This window comes from Erpetoichthys calabaricus, chromosome 11 (genome assembly GCF_900747795.2).
Source record: "Erpetoichthys calabaricus chromosome 11, fErpCal1.3, whole genome shotgun sequence".
Classification (NCBI taxonomy): domain Eukaryota; kingdom Metazoa; phylum Chordata; class Cladistia; order Polypteriformes; family Polypteridae; genus Erpetoichthys; species Erpetoichthys calabaricus.
In genome coordinates, this window is record NC_041404.2 from 69,671,894 (window position 1) to 69,689,426 (window position 17,533).

Sequence of the window (17,533 nt, forward strand, 5' to 3'; positions counted from 1 at the left end):
TAATGTAATTAGGGTAAAGAATTCCACAGATAAAGTGCAGCAGCTGTAAAGGTCCAGTCCCCCTTAGTTTTACACTTAGAATGACACACCACAAGAGACAACTGACTGGTAGATCTAAGCTCTCTGGATAGTTATTGTGTAACACACAATTCAGATAAATAGGCGGGAGCATACCCCAGCAAAATTTTTAAATTAATTCTAAAGATAACTGGCAGCCAGTGTAAAAAGGCTAAAATTGGAGATACAGAGGCAAACTGTTTTGCCCTAACCAAAAAATGAGCAGCAGCATTCTAAACCAGCTGTAACCTGTGTATCAGGGATTTACTAATCATAGAATGCAATGATTTATAGTAATGAAGCAGAGAAAAGATAAAAGCATGAGTTACTTTCTCAAGATCCCTAGGAGACAAAAAAAGCTTAACCTTGGCTAAATGAAAGAGCTAGAAAAAGCAACTCTTGACCACAGAATTTATCTGTTTCTCAAAAGAGAGGTTGCTATCAAAATAACTCCAAACCTAAGGTTTGCAAAAGTCCATGAAAGAGCCAAGAAGTTGAAAACCAGTTTGAGCTTTGGCTGCAGGACCAACTATCAGCACTTCAGTTTTATTTTGATTTGGATCAAGAAAATTATCAGCCATCCAGGATCTTAGTTCTTCAAGACAATTGTGCAACCATAAATTGACATTTGACATTGACTTAACCAGCAAACCTCAATGTTAAACATAACATTGCCATATTAGCTTTCCATAACTCTCAAAAATTCCTTAAATTGATGATGATTCAGTCCTAAAGAGCTACTGAAATTGACAAGTTTGATGAATAGTAGAACAACATTCGATATTTTCAAAATTTTTCACACACACATTTTCTTGATGCAGAATACAGGGAAAAATAATTATCTGGCATCCTTAGATATCCTAGGGTAATAGTCCTGACAGTCCAATTTTCAAGCTAGGCATAGCTTGTACTCCATCTCTTGATATTACCATGATCATTTCTATTGGAATATTTAATTGACAGAAACATTTTCAGTTCTCCATTTATATCTTCTCTGGTAGGAGTTCCATTTAATTGGACTAAGGATGCTAAGTATTCAGTAATGTTAAAATTGGAATGTGTTCCTCTTAAGAAGACATCAAGGTGTGCTGAGCATCACAACATTTTGTGTAATTTTGCAACTTTTATTTAAAGCCAGATTGTCCATTCTAACTTAGAAATTGTTTTCTCAAACTGTCTTCAATATTTTTTGATGTATTGTCAATTTTCCTTACAATTGTGAATCATGATAAGCTGACTTTTGCAATTATATTGTATCTATCTGCAAAACCAATATCTGCTACAGCTTTCAATTATTATTTTATCATTTCTCCATAAGAGGATGGTTTAAATTTTTTGCCAAAATGTGAATGACAATGTAGCTTGAATGAACTGCTGTATCTGAAGTTAATGAAGTGGCTTTAAATATATTTTACTGTTTTCTGAGACTTTTTTGTAGTCAGTCTACTTTGTCTTGGCATAACTGTACTTGTAGGTCACTAACTTTTGAAGAATGCTTAATTTTTTAATGCCTTTTGATATTATATTACTTTAGCACATATATTTTTTCCTAGCAAAGCAAGCAAATAGCATTGTCTTTTACTCAAGTAAGAGAAATAATTGTAAGTCCATTTTTCATTAAACTGATGACTTTTTGCCTACGGATTTGTTTTTCTTAGATTTTGAGCTCATGATTAAACAAAGAGATGCTGCTGTTGTTACAAGAAAAAAATTAAACTAAGAAAAAAGAAAAAAAATTATATGTAATAAACTTGAATTTATGTTTTCATTTGAAGTTAATCCCTCAAAAATGTATTGTCCAATGTACATATTGCAAATTTATGTTCAGGCTGCAAAGATGCATCTGCTCTCATACACTGGTATAGCATGACAATGTATAAAGACATGAAGCACAATTAAGAGGGATATACAGTAGGCTCACAGTGCTGATCAGGTGACCACGATCAATCACAGATTACCTTGCTGTGTTCATGTGGTCTTGAACTTTTTGGAACTCCACATTGTGACTTTTCACCTTTCCACTTTAGTCAGAGTATTTGGAAAAACATAGGATTTCTGATGAACTGCTACTTGGTCTGCAAATGAAACAAAAAAAATGCAATTCAAGACAAACAAAATTTTTACAGAAATAAAAAGTAAAATGAACATATTAAATGTGTATCACTTTGCTGCAAATGCAATTTCTGGCTGAGCTGATTATGTTTTATTTTGTACTAGCCAACCCGCGGCATGGCATATGCCGCATAATTATGTATTGATGGGTGAACACTTCCTGAAAGACACAGTTGTCCAAATGGGGTTGGTTTTGAGAATACAACTGTAGGTGAATGAAAAGATGTTACTCTGGAGAGGGCAACATACAATACAGCGTTTTACACGCTGCATGCAGCGATTCACTTCGAAGCATAGACACTGCTGAGACCATGGGATACCCCTCGCAAACTGTTTCACATGCTGCATACAGCGATTCACATCTGCGACAAATATGATTCTTCTTAGATGATGCTGTTGCGTCCACCCTTGCTCTCGAAGCATACACACTGCTTGGTCATGTGCCTGCTCGCAAGAGCAACTAACAGAGACCCGCCCACCAACTCTAAGACCATGGGATACCCCTCGCAAACTGTTTTACACGCTGCATACAGCGATTCACATCCGCAACAAACATGCCTCTTCTTAGATGGTCCTGCCGCGTCCACCCTCATTCTCGAAGCATACACACCGCCTGGTCATGTGCCTGTTCGCAAGAGAAACTCGAAAAGAATGCAGTGGAACCTTGGTTCACGACCATAATTCGTTCCCAAACTCTGGTCGTAAACCGATTTGGTCGTGAACCGAAGCAATTTCTCCCATAGGATTGTATGTAAATACAATTAATCCGTTCCAGACCATACGAACTGTATGTAAATATATATTTTTGTAGGTTTTTAAGCACAAATATAGTTAATAATACCATAGAATGCACAGCGTAATAATAAACTAAATGTAAAAACATTGAAGAACACTGAGAAAACCTTGAACAACAGAGAAAACTAACACTGCAATAGTTTGCGCTATAGCAACAAAAAATGAATATTTGAAAAAATCCGTAATTTAATAAACCATCAAGAAAAGTAACATTTCAAAAATGCACACTACGAACCGATCACTGTAAACAGAAGTGAAAACAAAATCAAGCCCAGTGCATTCTTTAACTGCCTTCCTACCTTATGAGTCCAGCCCTCTCTCTCGCTCATGCTGCCTGTGTGTGTGCGTCTCTCTCTCTCGCACTGCCTGTGTGTGTGCGTCTGTCTGTCTCTGGTGCTGCCTGTGTGTGTGCGTGGCTCTCTCTCTCTCACTGCCTGTGTGTGTGCCTCTGTCTCTCTCGCGCTGCCTAAGTGTGTGCGCGGCTCTCTCTCTGGCGCTGCCTGTGTGTGTACGCGGCTCTCTCTCTGGCGCTGCCTGTGTGCGTGTGCGGCTCTCTCTCTCTCTCACTGCCTCTGTGTGTGTGTGTGTGTGCGTCTGCGTCTGTCTCTCTCTGGCGCTGCCAATGTGTGTGCGCGGCTCTCTCTGGCGCTGCCTGTGTGTGTGCGCGGCTTTGTCTCTCGCTGCCTCTGTGTGTGTGTGTGTGTGTGTGTGCCGCTCTCTCTCTTGCGCTGCCTCTGTGTGTGTGTGTCGCACAGGAAATGCACAGGGAGAGACTGAACCTCGCAAGAGCAACTAACAGAGACCCGCCCACCAACTGTAAGACCATGGGATACCCCTCGCAAACTGTTCTACACGCCACATACAGCGATTCACATCCGCGACAAACATACTTCTTCAGAGGTGCATGTGGAGTGCAGCAGAGACAAACGCGAATGATGCTCTGCTCTGTGAGTTGCTGCATTTGAGTTGGTGGGCGTGGCTCTGCCAGTTGTCGTCGTATCCAATGGTCTTAGAGTTGGTGGGCATGGCTGTCTTGCGTGCTTTCCATGGGTGTCTACTTGTGGGCGGCTTAGTGAATTATATATGTCAGCGTTATGTCAAAAGTCGGACAGTACAGGTAGGTTTGCTTTCTCCAAGCTGCCGGACTTGCAGCTGAATTTGAAGAGCATTTAAGTGGAATTTTCAACTTTCTAACTCAGATTTACAGTTTGTCCAAGATCATGTGAATGTAGCATATATGTTTTGCCAACTGTTGTTTCTAATACAGATAACTTTAAAAAAAAAAAGCATATAGTCTTTTCAAAAATAATTTAATTGCTACATACATGTGCTGAACACAAACATTTTCTAGTTTAGCTTATTATAATAATAGTAATTATTATTATTATTATTATTATTAAGTGGATCATACAAAAAACATCGGCGGGTTGCACAAAAATAATTAGCGGGCCACATTTTGCTTATTACTGGCCTAAAACAAACAGTGATCGAGAAAGAGCAAATAATAATACAAGTTGCATGAAACATGCATACTTTCATGAGGGTGTTTGTGGATAGACAAAGGAAGAAAATAGCCTCTGTGTCGGCAAAACTAGGTAAATATTGCAATAATCTTACTTCAGCCTGGTGACATGAAAGAGAAAGTCTAACAAGTCACTGTATCTTCAATGACAATCCAAAATTAAATGTGTGGAACAAAAAATGTACTCTTTTACTTCCATGTTATCATGTCTGTTACTGTTATGGTGTTGGGGAAATCTGTATCATCTGTCAGAGCTTTTGTTCCATTGTTCCTGCTGGTTATTTCAGATCCTTGACTATAGAAAACAAAATTGATATGGGGCATAAACAGTAAAAGTATAAAATCAAACAAAAGGTCAAATGTAAAAGTAAAACTGAACTTATGTTTGTAGCTAGCTGTCCATTAGTGTAAATGTACTAAAAAAAAAAACCTCACTGTATCTACTAAAGATAAGAGAAAGTTTACTAAGAAATTGTCAAGTTTCGAGTTAATGACCAACAAAGCAAAGGTCTAGTATGCTTAATTGGTAGGTTGCTGTTGCTAATGACAGGATTTAGATTGAAAGATTAATTAACCACATTTTCTAATATGCTTTTTTATATTAATCAGAAGTCCCATCAATTGCTCGATAACAGAGCATCTTTGGCAGTAATAAATTAATTTAGACGCAACTACTTTTTAACATTTTTAAGCAGATCATAAGATACCAGCAATTTTTCTTTTTTGAATTATCCTAGGCATTATTAAATATAGAAATAATATTTCAGAAGTTAGATCTACATTCAAAATATAACAATTATTTACATTCTTCTCATTTTTCTCAGTGAGGATAAAAGTGAAGACCAGGATCAACAGGGCCAAAAAGATAAATCCTTAAAACTGAAGAAATTAAGAAAAGAAAAAAAGGAAGGTGGGCAGGATGAAGACAAAGCAGAACCTTCCTCAGCATCACCTCCTCTTCCCAGTGAGCAGCAGCCACCTCAGTCTTCCATGGAGCCTACCGATGGTGGAAGGGCCGAAACCTGTGAGGCTTCTTCAGCACCTATGGAGCCCACAGCCTCTCCTAAACAGCGACGTTCAATAATTCGTGACAGGGGCCCATTGTACGATGATCCATCCTTGCCTGCTGGCTGGACCCGAAAGCTCAAACAGCGCAAATCTGGCAGGTCTGCGGGCAAATATGATGTCTACCTAATCAAGTGAGTACTCATCATTGAAAAAAATGTGAAAATGTCTGATAAATGTAATATTTACTGTATTAGTAACCGTGAATACAGCAGAATTCTGGTTAAAGCTGCGTCAACTTAAAAGCTCATGCTAACATTTTGATGTTTTATATTTTCCTGCTGTCTTCTGTATTATAAATGTTTTACTTAATAGATGTTTGTGCTGTGTACATAAAGGGGTTTGACTTTTCTAGTATACAAGCTAACATGTATTTGTGCCTTTTATGAAATCTCTTACTTCTCTAGGTTTCCAATAATGTTAATTTTAGTTTCTGTAGATCTTACCTTACACCACATATTTAGTTTTTGTCTAACTGGGCTGTCTGAAGCCAAAAAAAATAATATAGTAGTTTAACATCGATGCAAAAATAAGAATATTTTTATTTTTCATTTTGTTTAAAGGCTGATTTTAGGTCGATCTGCATCCTAAATATGCTTTAGACAAAGCTTTGTTATGCTGAATTTAACGGCACAAAATTCTGTCAGTATGAAATATGGCCTTGTATTGTATTATTATGTCATTACCACATGACTGAAATGAAACACAAGGGCAAATGAAAATGTATTTTGTCTAAAACAGGAAATTTAAAAATCTGATTGAAAGACTAGAGCTGAGGTATACCACGACCAAGTGACTGCACTTTAGCAAAACCTTTACTCATAATCTGTACAGTGTTGTAAAGATGAAAGTTATCATTGCATAACATAGACATTACCACATGTGAAAGTGGACTTCATGCACAGATTACAGGTTTCTCACACACAATTTAGCGAATCGCATCCTTGGACAAATATGGCAAATTGCAACATTGTTTCATAAGTGCATCAACATTTCTCAGGCTTGTTTTCAAATCAAACATGGTTTGGAGTGAGAAAAGCACAACCTTCTCATCATATTGGAACAGTGCTCATGATACACTTAACTGTCACTATTGGGAGCAGCAAGCTGTAGTAACTGGAGCTTTCACAGGTCACGGATGTGAAAAATGGGTGCTTGATATTTCAATACACCTTTCACTGATTTGGATTAAAAATAGGGATAGATTACAGCAAGCAGGATCTACTGTATATAGTGGTGTATCTTGATTTGCTTGCTTTTTTGATTAAATCATAAGTCCTCTAATACTTCTGTACCCAGTGAGTAAGTGTTTCAACTGCAGTACGTATTGCCACAGAGTTGTAGACATTCTCATTTTTAAAAGGAAATATAACATTATAAGTTCCACATAGATCCAATCAGGACCCAGAGCTATTGGGTCAGTACAGCATTCAAGCAGGAAATGAAAGGGCAGCCATTGTTCGGGTATTTGCCCGCTGCAGCACTGCTACTTCCGAGTATCTTGTGGCGTAATCGATTTAATACAAGCATATACTGAATGCCACTTTCACTCCTGGGAAGCAGGCCAACAATATCTAATCCCACCTTCTCAAAGGGGACACCTAAAATAGGCATCGGTACAAGGAGTGCCCTGTCAGAACTGTGAGCAGAAACTATTTGACAGTCGGGATAGGCCTTATAAAATTGCACCACATCCTGACCCACATTCACCCAATAAAAGTGTTTCGAAATATGTTCCCTCCTCTTTTTCGTGCCGAGGTGACCCTGAAAAACATGACTGCAAGCAATTTTTAAAATCTTCTCCCTATGTTTACTTGGTACTACCAAATGCTCAATGCGTCCATCACCCACAGAATCAGAAATCACCCAATACAGAAAACCATCCATCCATCCTCTTCCACTTATCCGAGATTGGGTCGCGGGGGCAGCAGCTTGAGCAGAGATGCCCAGACTTCCCTCTCCCCGGCCACTTCTTCTAGCTCTTCCGGGGGAATCCCGAGGTGTTCCCAGGCCAGCCGGGAGACATAGTCCCTCCAGCATGGCCTGGGTCTTCCCTGGGGCCTCCTCCCGGTTAGACGTGCCCAGAACACCTCACCAGGGAGGCGTCCAGGAGGCATCCTGATCAGATACCCGAGCCACCTCATTTGACTCCTCTCGATGCGGAGGAGCAGTGGCTCTACTCTGAGCCCCTCCCGGATGACTGAGCTTCTCACCCTATCTTTAAGGGAAAGCCCAGACACCCTGCGGATGAAACTCATTTCAGCCGTTTTTATTCGCGATCTCATTCTTTCAGTCACTACCCATAGCTCATGACCATAGGTGAGGGTAGGAACATAGATCGACTGGTAAGTTGAGAGCCCTTCCTTACGACTCAGCTCCTTTTTCACCACGACAGACCGATGCAGAGCACCGATCCGCCTGTCGATCTCACACTCAGTTCTTCCGTCACTCGTAAACAAGACCCCGAGAATACTAGAACTCCTCTACTTGGGGCTGGATCTCGCCCCCAACCCTGAGAGGGCACTCCACCCTTTTTCGGCTGAGGACCATGGTCTCGGATTTGGAGGTGCTGATTCCCATCCCTGCCGCTTCACACTCTGCTGCGAACCAATCCAGAGAGAGCTGAAGATCATGGCCTGATTAAGCAAACAGGACAACATCATCTGCAAAAAGCAGTGACCCAATCCTGAGTCCACCAAACCAGACCCCCTCAACGCCCTGGCTGTGCCTAGAAATTCTGTCCATAAAAGTTAACATAAAAGAAAACCATTCTTAAGTAAAAAATGTGGTGTTTTAAAATTAGGGTCCTCTCTCCCCAGATAGTAAGAGTCATCTGTAACGTGGGCTTGTCTGAATGCACAATCCAACTTGTTATCAGCTCATTGTAGGAGAGCAAACTCCGCCTAGACGACAGTCTTTGCTTTCTCCGTGTTTGATGCAGAATCATACTCCCCTCCCACTGCTACCATGTCCGATGCAACATTGCACTCACCTCCCACTGCTAATTCGTTTTTGTCCGGGTCTGTATTGAGTGTCTGATCTGAGGAGGCTGCTGGTGTGTATGTGACGGAGTGGAAAAGTTTGCCAACTGTACCGGGTCTTCACCAGCTCGCTGGACAACTCTGGTTCAATTTCAGACCCATTTCCTTGACTGACATTGTGTGCGGCGAGCCCCTCTCTATCCACTACAGGGGTAGGTGCTCTGCAGGTGGCCCTATGGGAAGAGGGAATTCCTTTTTCCGATTGGGAGTGACCAGGGTGAAGTATCTGATATGGCAATCCAAACCTTAAAGGTCTTCACTTTAAATTTCAGAGAGAGTAATATAGTCTTGTATGTTTTAATGTCTCCATGGACGCAGCGGATGTTTACTTTATCTGTGGTCTTATAAGGGGTCTGCTGGAGTAAGTCACAGCGGACAATGCAGAGGTCGTTACCAGAGTCCAACAGTGCCGAGAATTCCAATCCGGCCAACGTAATGGAGACCTTAAAATTGTCCTCTTTTTAACATCTTGGAGGAAACTTGCAAGCCACATACCTTGGCCAGACCAATAGCCATTGTTTGTGCAGGTGAGAGGTGACACTCCCGAGCCAGATATCCCAGTTGATCACAGTGGAAACTGCTGTGTTTAGTCCGCACTGTGGTGTTCACACTCTGGCGTCTTCTACCTGTGGTGCTGACGACCCTGAAGGTCTGTGCTGGCTGGATCAAAATTGGGGTCAAGCCTGGGTAGCCCTGTTGTTTTCAGGTGGCTTGTGCACTCTGTAGTCTGCGGGTTAGATCCAGCAGCGTGTGGACATTGTTCTGTAGCATTTCATCACAGCTTCTCCACAATGTGCTTGAAAGGGTCTCCGTGAATCCTGCTTTGAATCACATCCACTAAGGCCTGGATCTGTCCTCGTACAGGGCAATACGGATCAGTATGCCACAGCCGAAACTGACGGCCCTTGACCACCGGACTCACAGACATGCGGAGGAGGATCTATTGCTTCAGGTAGTCATAATCATCAAGCCTTTCGGTAAGGAGATTCTGTATGGCTTGGAGGGCTTCTCCAACTAAAAACAGGGCCAGAACAGCTGCCCGGGCTCCCCTGTCCCAGCGCATCAATGTTGCCATACATTCAAAGCAGAATAGGAAACACTAAGGGTCATCTGAGGGAGCCATCTTCGGCAGCACATCTCGTGGCCACGCCAAGGCGGGGGAGGCCACTGGAGCCTCATCTTGCTCCGGGGGTTGCCGTACTTCTAGGGGATCCATCGGTGCAAGGACCCCACTTCTGGTACCATGTGACATGTGAGTCCTTGTCTTGGACCACAAAACACGAGGCTGAGTCTCAGTACTTTAGCAAAATGTGTGTATATGTGTATGTATATGTGTGTGTGTATATGTGTGTGTGTATATATATATATATATATATATATATATATATATATATATATATATAGTGTGTGTGTGTCTGTACAGGTGGAATTCCGTTATAATGAAATTCTCAGGACCATAGAAGTATATTTTGTTATAATGTAACAAATATGGAGAAAATCCGTATTGTGACCAGGGCCACCAGCGATTCACCATGTCTAACGGCAGTGGTCCAAGGACAGCTCCATAGCTGCTCTGCTGCGTCTGGTAAACAGTAAACCAAGGGCAAAGCAATTTGTTGTCCTCTGCAGGATCATGGTTACAGGGTACTATGATTGTTGCACAGTGTTTAATAATTAACACCGGGCTTTGATCTGCTCTACCCCACACTCTCTTGATCTCTCTTCTCCAGACTGCTACAGCGGTGATTCTGAGCCGCAGGAGTTCTTCTAATCTGAAGATGGGAGCTAAAGCAGGACGATCGCCCATACCAGGGCTCCTAACAGCTCCTGTTCTGTATGAAGTCTTGAGACTGTACCTGCCTTCTCTATACAGTAATAAAATACCTGTATTTTCCTTGAAAATGTGGACTCCTCTTCCTGCCTCTTGTGCAACTCTGTGACCCAAGCTTGACAATACCTGTGTGTAAAAAAAAAAAAAACCAAAAAAAAAAAAACAGCCCTTTTTAAACTGTTAGATATAGATTTTATTTTATTTTTTTTATAGAAACAAAGTTATGAAAATACAGAATAAAAACGAGACGTTAAATGTAATTTTTTTAAAATACCGGTAGAAATACAGGTATGAATACAGAATGAAAACGAGACGTTTGCTGTATTTTTGTTACAGAAATACAGGTACGAACATATAATTAAAATGAGACTCGTTATTTTTTTTTATTTTAATAGAAATATAGGTATAAATACAGAATGAAAACAGGATGTTAGACATCTTTTTTTAAATAGAAATACAGATATAAATACAGAATAAAAATGACATTAGATATATATTTTTTTTTATAAAAATATAGGTATGAACACAGAATGAAAATGACTTTTTTTTTTAATAGAAATACAGGTATGAACGCATGATGAAAATGAGACATTAGATGTTTTTTTTTTATTGCAATACCAGTGCAAACACAGAATGAAAATGACATATTAGATTTTTTTTAAATATAAATACAGGTATGAACACATAATGAAAACGAGATATTAGATGTATTTTTTTAATAGAAATACAGGTACAAACACAGAATGAAAACAAGATGTTAGGTGTAAGTTTTTCTTCACTCTGGAATCAACTTTTTCCATGATAGTCATCAGTTTACACTGAAAGTAAAATTAACGTTTCTCTCTCTTTTTTTTTTTTTGTTCTTTTGTTTATCACATTGCAAACATGAATACTAAGGTATCCACACACAACTACCCACGTGGACCCTCAGTGGAGCACTAACTCGGAATTTGGCAATGTGTATGATGTCTCGCCAAGCCTCACCGAAACTGCCTGAGACCAGAAATTTTGCATCAGACTGTCTCTGTTTGAGACAACCTGTTGCAGGGTTCCCAAGACTCAGCATGGAAAGTGTAGGAGCGGCATTAAGTATTTTTTGCATCGCATTATAATCTTTGGTGGACATTGTTGGTTGAAAAAATGTTCATTATACTGATATTTACATTTCATTAAACGAGATTCGTTTAACATGATTTTCTATGAATGTTTGTCCAGGCCCACAAAAATTATTCATTATTCTGAAATTTTTTTTACTTTGGTATTTGCCATAACAGGATTTAACCTGAATATATAATATGTATATACTCTCATCAACCACTTTATTAGGTGACTGCTTGTTAACGCAAATATCTAATCAGCCAATTACTTGGCAGCAACTCAAAGCATTTAAGCATGCAGACATTGTCAAGATGACCTGCTGAAGATCAAATTAAGCATCAGAATGGGGAAGAGAGGTAATTTAAGCGACTTTGAATATTTTCTTGGCACACTTTAGGCACCTTAGTACCAACTGGGTATCGTTTAAATGTCACAGCCTACCTGAGTATTGTTGCTGACCACGTCCAACCCTTATGAACACAGTGTACCAATCTTCTGATGGCTACTTCCAGCAGGATAACGTGCCATGTCACAAAATTCAAATCATCTCAAACTGGTTTCTTCAACATGACCGTATGTTCACTGTACTCAAATGGCTGCCACTGTCACCAGATCTCAAACCAAAACAGCACCTTTGGGATGTGGTGGAACAGAAGATTTTTATAATGGATGTGCAGCTGACAAATCTGCAGCAATTGTGTGATGCTGTCATGTCAATATGGACCAAATTCCCTGAGGAATATTTCCAGCACCTGGCTGAATCTATGCCACAAAGAATTATGTCAGTTTCAAAGGCAAAATGTGGTCCAACCTGGTACTAGGAAAGTGTTCTGGCGAGTGTGTGTGCTTGTATGTATATATACAAGGTGAGACACAAAAATAACCGGACTGGGCTTGGGGCTTTCCTGGAAACCATCTGGAGGTCAGCTGGACATAAATTATAGAATTATATCCCCTTCTACATGCCTTCTCAAACCTCTGACTGGCTAGGTATATCCTGTGAATAGCCCAGTCAGTATTTGCACAACAATCGCTACACAAGTTGCCACGACAATGTCGGGTGAAAAAAGCAAACAGTGAGATAAGACAAGACAACGCTCCTGTTCACAATGCTTTTTCCGTAAAGCAGTTTTTGACTGAAAAAAACATTCCTGTCTTCGATGATGATACATATCACACACTCTTTTCTGGTGGAGTTTGTGCATGTACAGACTAGTGACATGCCACCATGTGTTTTATGATTAAAGATCTTTATAATGGCACCCATTTTACTGTAAACTTACCGTAATTATAATGTTATTTATGCTGAATTACTTACCGGAAGTCGTAGAGGGGGTTTTGTGTTTGTACCCCAGATTGTTATGACAGCAAAGATCTCTCATTTACTTTTATTATTTGACTTAGTCTTGTCAAAATTCAGATATTTTTAGTATTTATTTATCTCCACCAGTTTTCACACATGGCCAAAGCTTGTGTTGCTTAGGTTAGAGCAACCAAAAGATAAAATGTTAAGCAAGGTAAACTAATTCTCAATGAAGGTTGTTTATGTAAAATATTTCATACAGAGAAATGTTTTCTGATTAAATGTTACTTAATTCAATAAGGAATTACCCAAGCATACAAGTCTATACAAAAAGCATTTCAGCATGTATGTTACATGTATAAATAGAGATATGCAAGTGAATAACTTATTTATCAAGTTTTCTTATCCTTCTTTTCGCTTACACCTGTAAAGGCTGTTAACCCATTCAGGATCCAATCCAATGCCACCTTTGCATGAACAGCAGAAGATACTGTTATTGCTAGTTCTAGGTTTATAGGGTCATTATTGTAATGTGTATGGAGTATAGTAATATTCTTACTTGCATGTTAATCAATACATGTAACATGTTTTATGCTATTGCAGTGCAAATCTTTTATGTTAATATTTGGGTTTATTTTATTAACTTGTATATTTGCACACTGATTTGAATTTATGTTATAGAGTTTTGATCTATGAATGTCTAAGTACCTCTAAACATATAGTACACTTCCTTACTGAAAATTTAATATTGTAGGGATATTGCCGGTCAGGCCTGGTAGGCCCAAACGTGTTGTAAGGGTCTGCTGGGAACGTCTGGCAGAGCCCCCTGTCAGAAGTAGCTTCAACTCCTACCTCCGGCAGAACTTCGACCACGTCCCGAGGGAGGTGGGGGACATTGTGTCCGAATGGGCCATGTTCCGTGCCTCTATTGTTGAGGCGGCTGACTGGAGCTGTGGCTGTAAGGTGGTCGGTGCCTGTCGTGGCGGCAATCCCCGAACCCGTTGGTGGACACCGGCGGTGAGGGATGCTGTCAAGCTGAAGAAGGAGTCCTACCGGTCCCTTTTGTCCTGTGGGACTCTGTAGGCAGCTAATAGGTACCGGCAGGCCAAACGGAATGCGGCTTCAGTGGTTGCTGAGGCAAAAACTCGGGCATGGGAGAAGTTTGGGGAAGCCATGGAGAACGACTTTCGGACCGCTTCGAGGAGATTCTGGTCCACCGTCCGGTGTCTCAGGAGGGGGAAGCAGTGCAGTGTCAACACTGTGTATGATGGGGATGGTGCGCTGCTGACCTCGACTCGGGACGTTGTGGGTCGGTGGGGAGAGTACTTCAAAGACCTCCTCAATCCCACTAACATGCCTTCCAATGAGGAAGCAGAGCCTGGGGACTCGGAGGTGGGCTCCCCCATCTCTGGGACTGAGGTCACCGAGGTGGTCAAAAAACTCCTTGGTCGCAGGGCCCCAGGGGTGGATGAGATACGCCCGGAGTTCCTCAAGGCTCTGGATGTTGTAGGGCTGTCTTGGTTGACACGTCTGTGCAACATCGCATGGACATCAGGGACAGTGCCTCTGGATTGGCAGACCGGGGTGGTGGTCCCCCTCTTTAAGAAAGGGGACCAGAGGGTGTGTTCCCACTACAGAGGGAACACACTCCTCATCCTCCCTGGAAAAGTCTATTCGGGGGTTCTGGAGAGGAGGATCCTTTAGATTGTCGAACCTCGGATTCAGGAGGAACAGTGTGGTTTTCGTCCTGGTCGCGGAACAGTCCACCAGCTCTACACCCTTAGCAGAGTCCTGGAGGGTGCATGGGAGTTCGCCCAACCAGTCTACATGTGTTTTGTGGACTTGGAAAAGGTGTTCGACCGTGTCCCTCGGGGAATCCTGTGGGGGGTGCTCTGGGAGATTGGGGTACCGGACCCCCTGATAAGGGCTGTTCGGTCCCTGTACAACCGGTGTCGGAGCTTGGTCCGCATTGCCGGCAGTAAGTTGAACCTGTTTCCAGTGAGAGTTGGACTCCGCCAGGGCTGCCCTTTGTCACTGATTCTGTTCATAACTTTTATGGACAGAATTTCTAGGCACAGCCAGGGTGTTGAGGGGGTCTGGTTTGGTGGACTCAGGATTGGGTCACTGCTTTTTGCAGATGATGTTGTCCTGTTTGCTTCATCAGGCCGTGATCTTCAGCTCTCTCTGGATCGGTTCGCAGCTGAGTGTGAAGCGGCTAGGATGGGAATCAGCACTTCCAAATCCGAGACTATGTTCCTCAGCCGGAAAAGGGTGGAGTGCCCTCTCAGGGTTGGGAGCGAGATCCTGTCTCAAGTGGAGGAGTTCAAGTATCTTGGGGTCTTGTTCATGAGTGAGGGAAGAATGGAGCGGGAGATCGACAGGCAGATCGGTGCGGCGTCCGCAGTGAGGCGGGCTGTGCATCAGTCTGTCGTGGTGAAAAAGGAGCTGAGCCATAAGGCAAAGCTCTCAATTTACCAGTCGATCTATGTTCCAACCCTCACCTATGGTCATGAGCTATGGGTAGTGACCGAAAGAACAACATCGCGAATACAAACGGCTGAAATGAGTTTCCTCCGCAGGGTGTCTGGGCTCTCCCTTAAAGATAAGGTGAGAAGCTCAGTCATCCGGGAGGGGCTCAGAGTAGAGCCGCTGCTCCTCCGTATCGAGAGGAGTCAGATGAGGTGGCTCGGGCATCTGATCAGGATGCTTCCTGGACGCCTCCCTGGTGAGGTGTTCCGGGCACGTCCAACCGGGAGGAGGCCCCGGGGAAGACCCAGGACACGCTGGAGGGACTATGTCTCACGGCAGGCCTGGGAACGCCTTGGGATTCTCCCGGAAGAGCTAGAAGAAGTGGCTGGAGAGAGGGAAGTCTGGGCATCTCTGCTGAAGCTGCTGACCCCGCAACCTGACCTCGGATAAGCGAAAGAGAATGGATGGATGGATGGATGGGATGTTATATTGTGAAGCCTGAATTGCAACATAAATTGTATTGTTGGATAAATATATTGTTTCTTGCTTAGTCCTAAATTATTATATCTACTTTTGCTGTAGTAGATGAGATCATGTTACTGTTTTTTTTTCCAGTTGCTTAATAATTTTCTGATCCCATTTATGCTGAAAGGCTTCAGTCACTTTCAATGCATATATCTGCAGGTTCAGGCAAAGGGAACAAAACAATCTTAGTAAATAATCCATCATAATCCAACTTGAATCAATAATTCATTTTAATCATCCATCTCGAGGCAAACTTGATTTATTCCATTAAAACCATGGTTTCTTTAGCATCATAAAAATATACACATAACTTGCACTTGACCACACTTTGAACTAAAGATTACAGCACTGAAAATATAACATGTATTGTATCACCTTACATCTTTTTTTACTTGACTAGCAAATACTCTGTGTGTACTACAAACTTGGTAAGATCAAAACAAAAGGTTTTTTTTTTCAAATTTGCATAAAGCCACATCCGCTGTTGTACTAAAATATGTGAGACATGCACTGTAGTAAAATGAAGCTCATGCATGTGTAATAATACATATTAGGACCATTTACACCACATTATTATTCTTTCTCTGCCAGAAGTTGTTCACCATAAAGTGGCAGGCAGTAATATAAATATTTGTATCATTTAACACTCTGAAACCATACAAATAGTGTAAACCAAAGAAATGTACTGTAAAGTATAAAAATGCCTTAGATATTTTAATCTTTAGCACAACATTTACATAGGGTTATGCAGCATTAAAGAATTCTCCACCCAAAAATGATGATTTTCATATATATTACCACGTGTAGTTTGTAGTAATGAGGTTTAAACTTTTCTTACCATTTTTTCATGTAGTACTAGGGTGTTGTACCGTGTTAGCCATTATGAATGTAGGGAAAAGCCAAGCAAAATGACACCTTTTATCAGGCCCCTTCTTCAGGCAAGATGTAATGTTTACATCTTGCCTGAAGAAGGGGCCTGAGTTGCCTCGAAAGCTTGCATATTGTAATCTTTTTAGTTAGCCAATAAAAGGTGTCATTTTGCTTGGCTTTTCCCTACATTTTTTCATGCAGATTGGAGATAACAGAGTTTATGATAGAGTAGCCATCTATGGTGACCAATGCTAGATAACAAGAAACAATATCAAAAACTTTCATAAAAAAAAAAACTAACGTTACTCATGTTGTATAAGCCAAGTGTCAAGTCATCTAGTCGTATACTCACAGCATCTGTTCCATCAGAATCTTTCTCTGTTTTGTGTGAAAAGTTTCTTGACTGTGACTGCATGCTACATCAAGAAAGTAACCTACAGTATAAAAAATATTTTTTTGATGGAGTTTTCGTTTAAAATGCAATGATAAGATTTCTGCTAAAGCATTAGCAAGTTACAGGTTTCAAAAGTAAAAGTTTGCAATCGGGAGGTTATCTGTGGAATTTCAAGGACCCAAAATGGAAAAAAAAAAAAAAAATATATATATATATATATATACACACACACACACAGTGCATCACTTTTTCCACATTTTGTTATGTTACAGCCTTATACCAAAATGGATTAAATAAATTTTTTTCCTCAGAATTCTACACACAACACCCCATAATGACAACGTGAAAAAAGTTTACTTGAGGTTTTTGCAAATTTATTAAAAATAAAAAAATTGAGAAAGCACATGTACATAAGTATTCACAGCCTTTGCCGTGAAGCTCGAAACTGAGC

The 17,533-nt window shown here is 41.0% G+C and overlaps 2 protein-coding genes across 3 annotated transcripts in view; one reads left to right on the plus strand and one right to left on the minus strand.

Moving 5' to 3' along the window:
- si:dkey-13a21.4 (uncharacterized protein LOC494576 homolog) overlaps nt 1-17,533 on the minus strand; it is a 991,873-nt gene that overhangs the window by 447,582 nt on the left and 526,758 nt on the right. The window lies entirely within an intron of this gene.
- mecp2 (methyl CpG binding protein 2) overlaps nt 1-17,533 on the plus strand; it is a 217,708-nt gene that overhangs the window by 117,354 nt on the left and 82,821 nt on the right. For both annotated transcript variants that reach the window (XM_051933502.1, XM_051933503.1), the window contains exon 2: nt 5,311-5,685. In XM_051933502.1, coding sequence (XP_051789462.1) covers nt 5,311-5,685 — 375 coding nt within the window. The remainder of the gene's footprint in view (nt 1-5,310; nt 5,686-17,533) is intronic.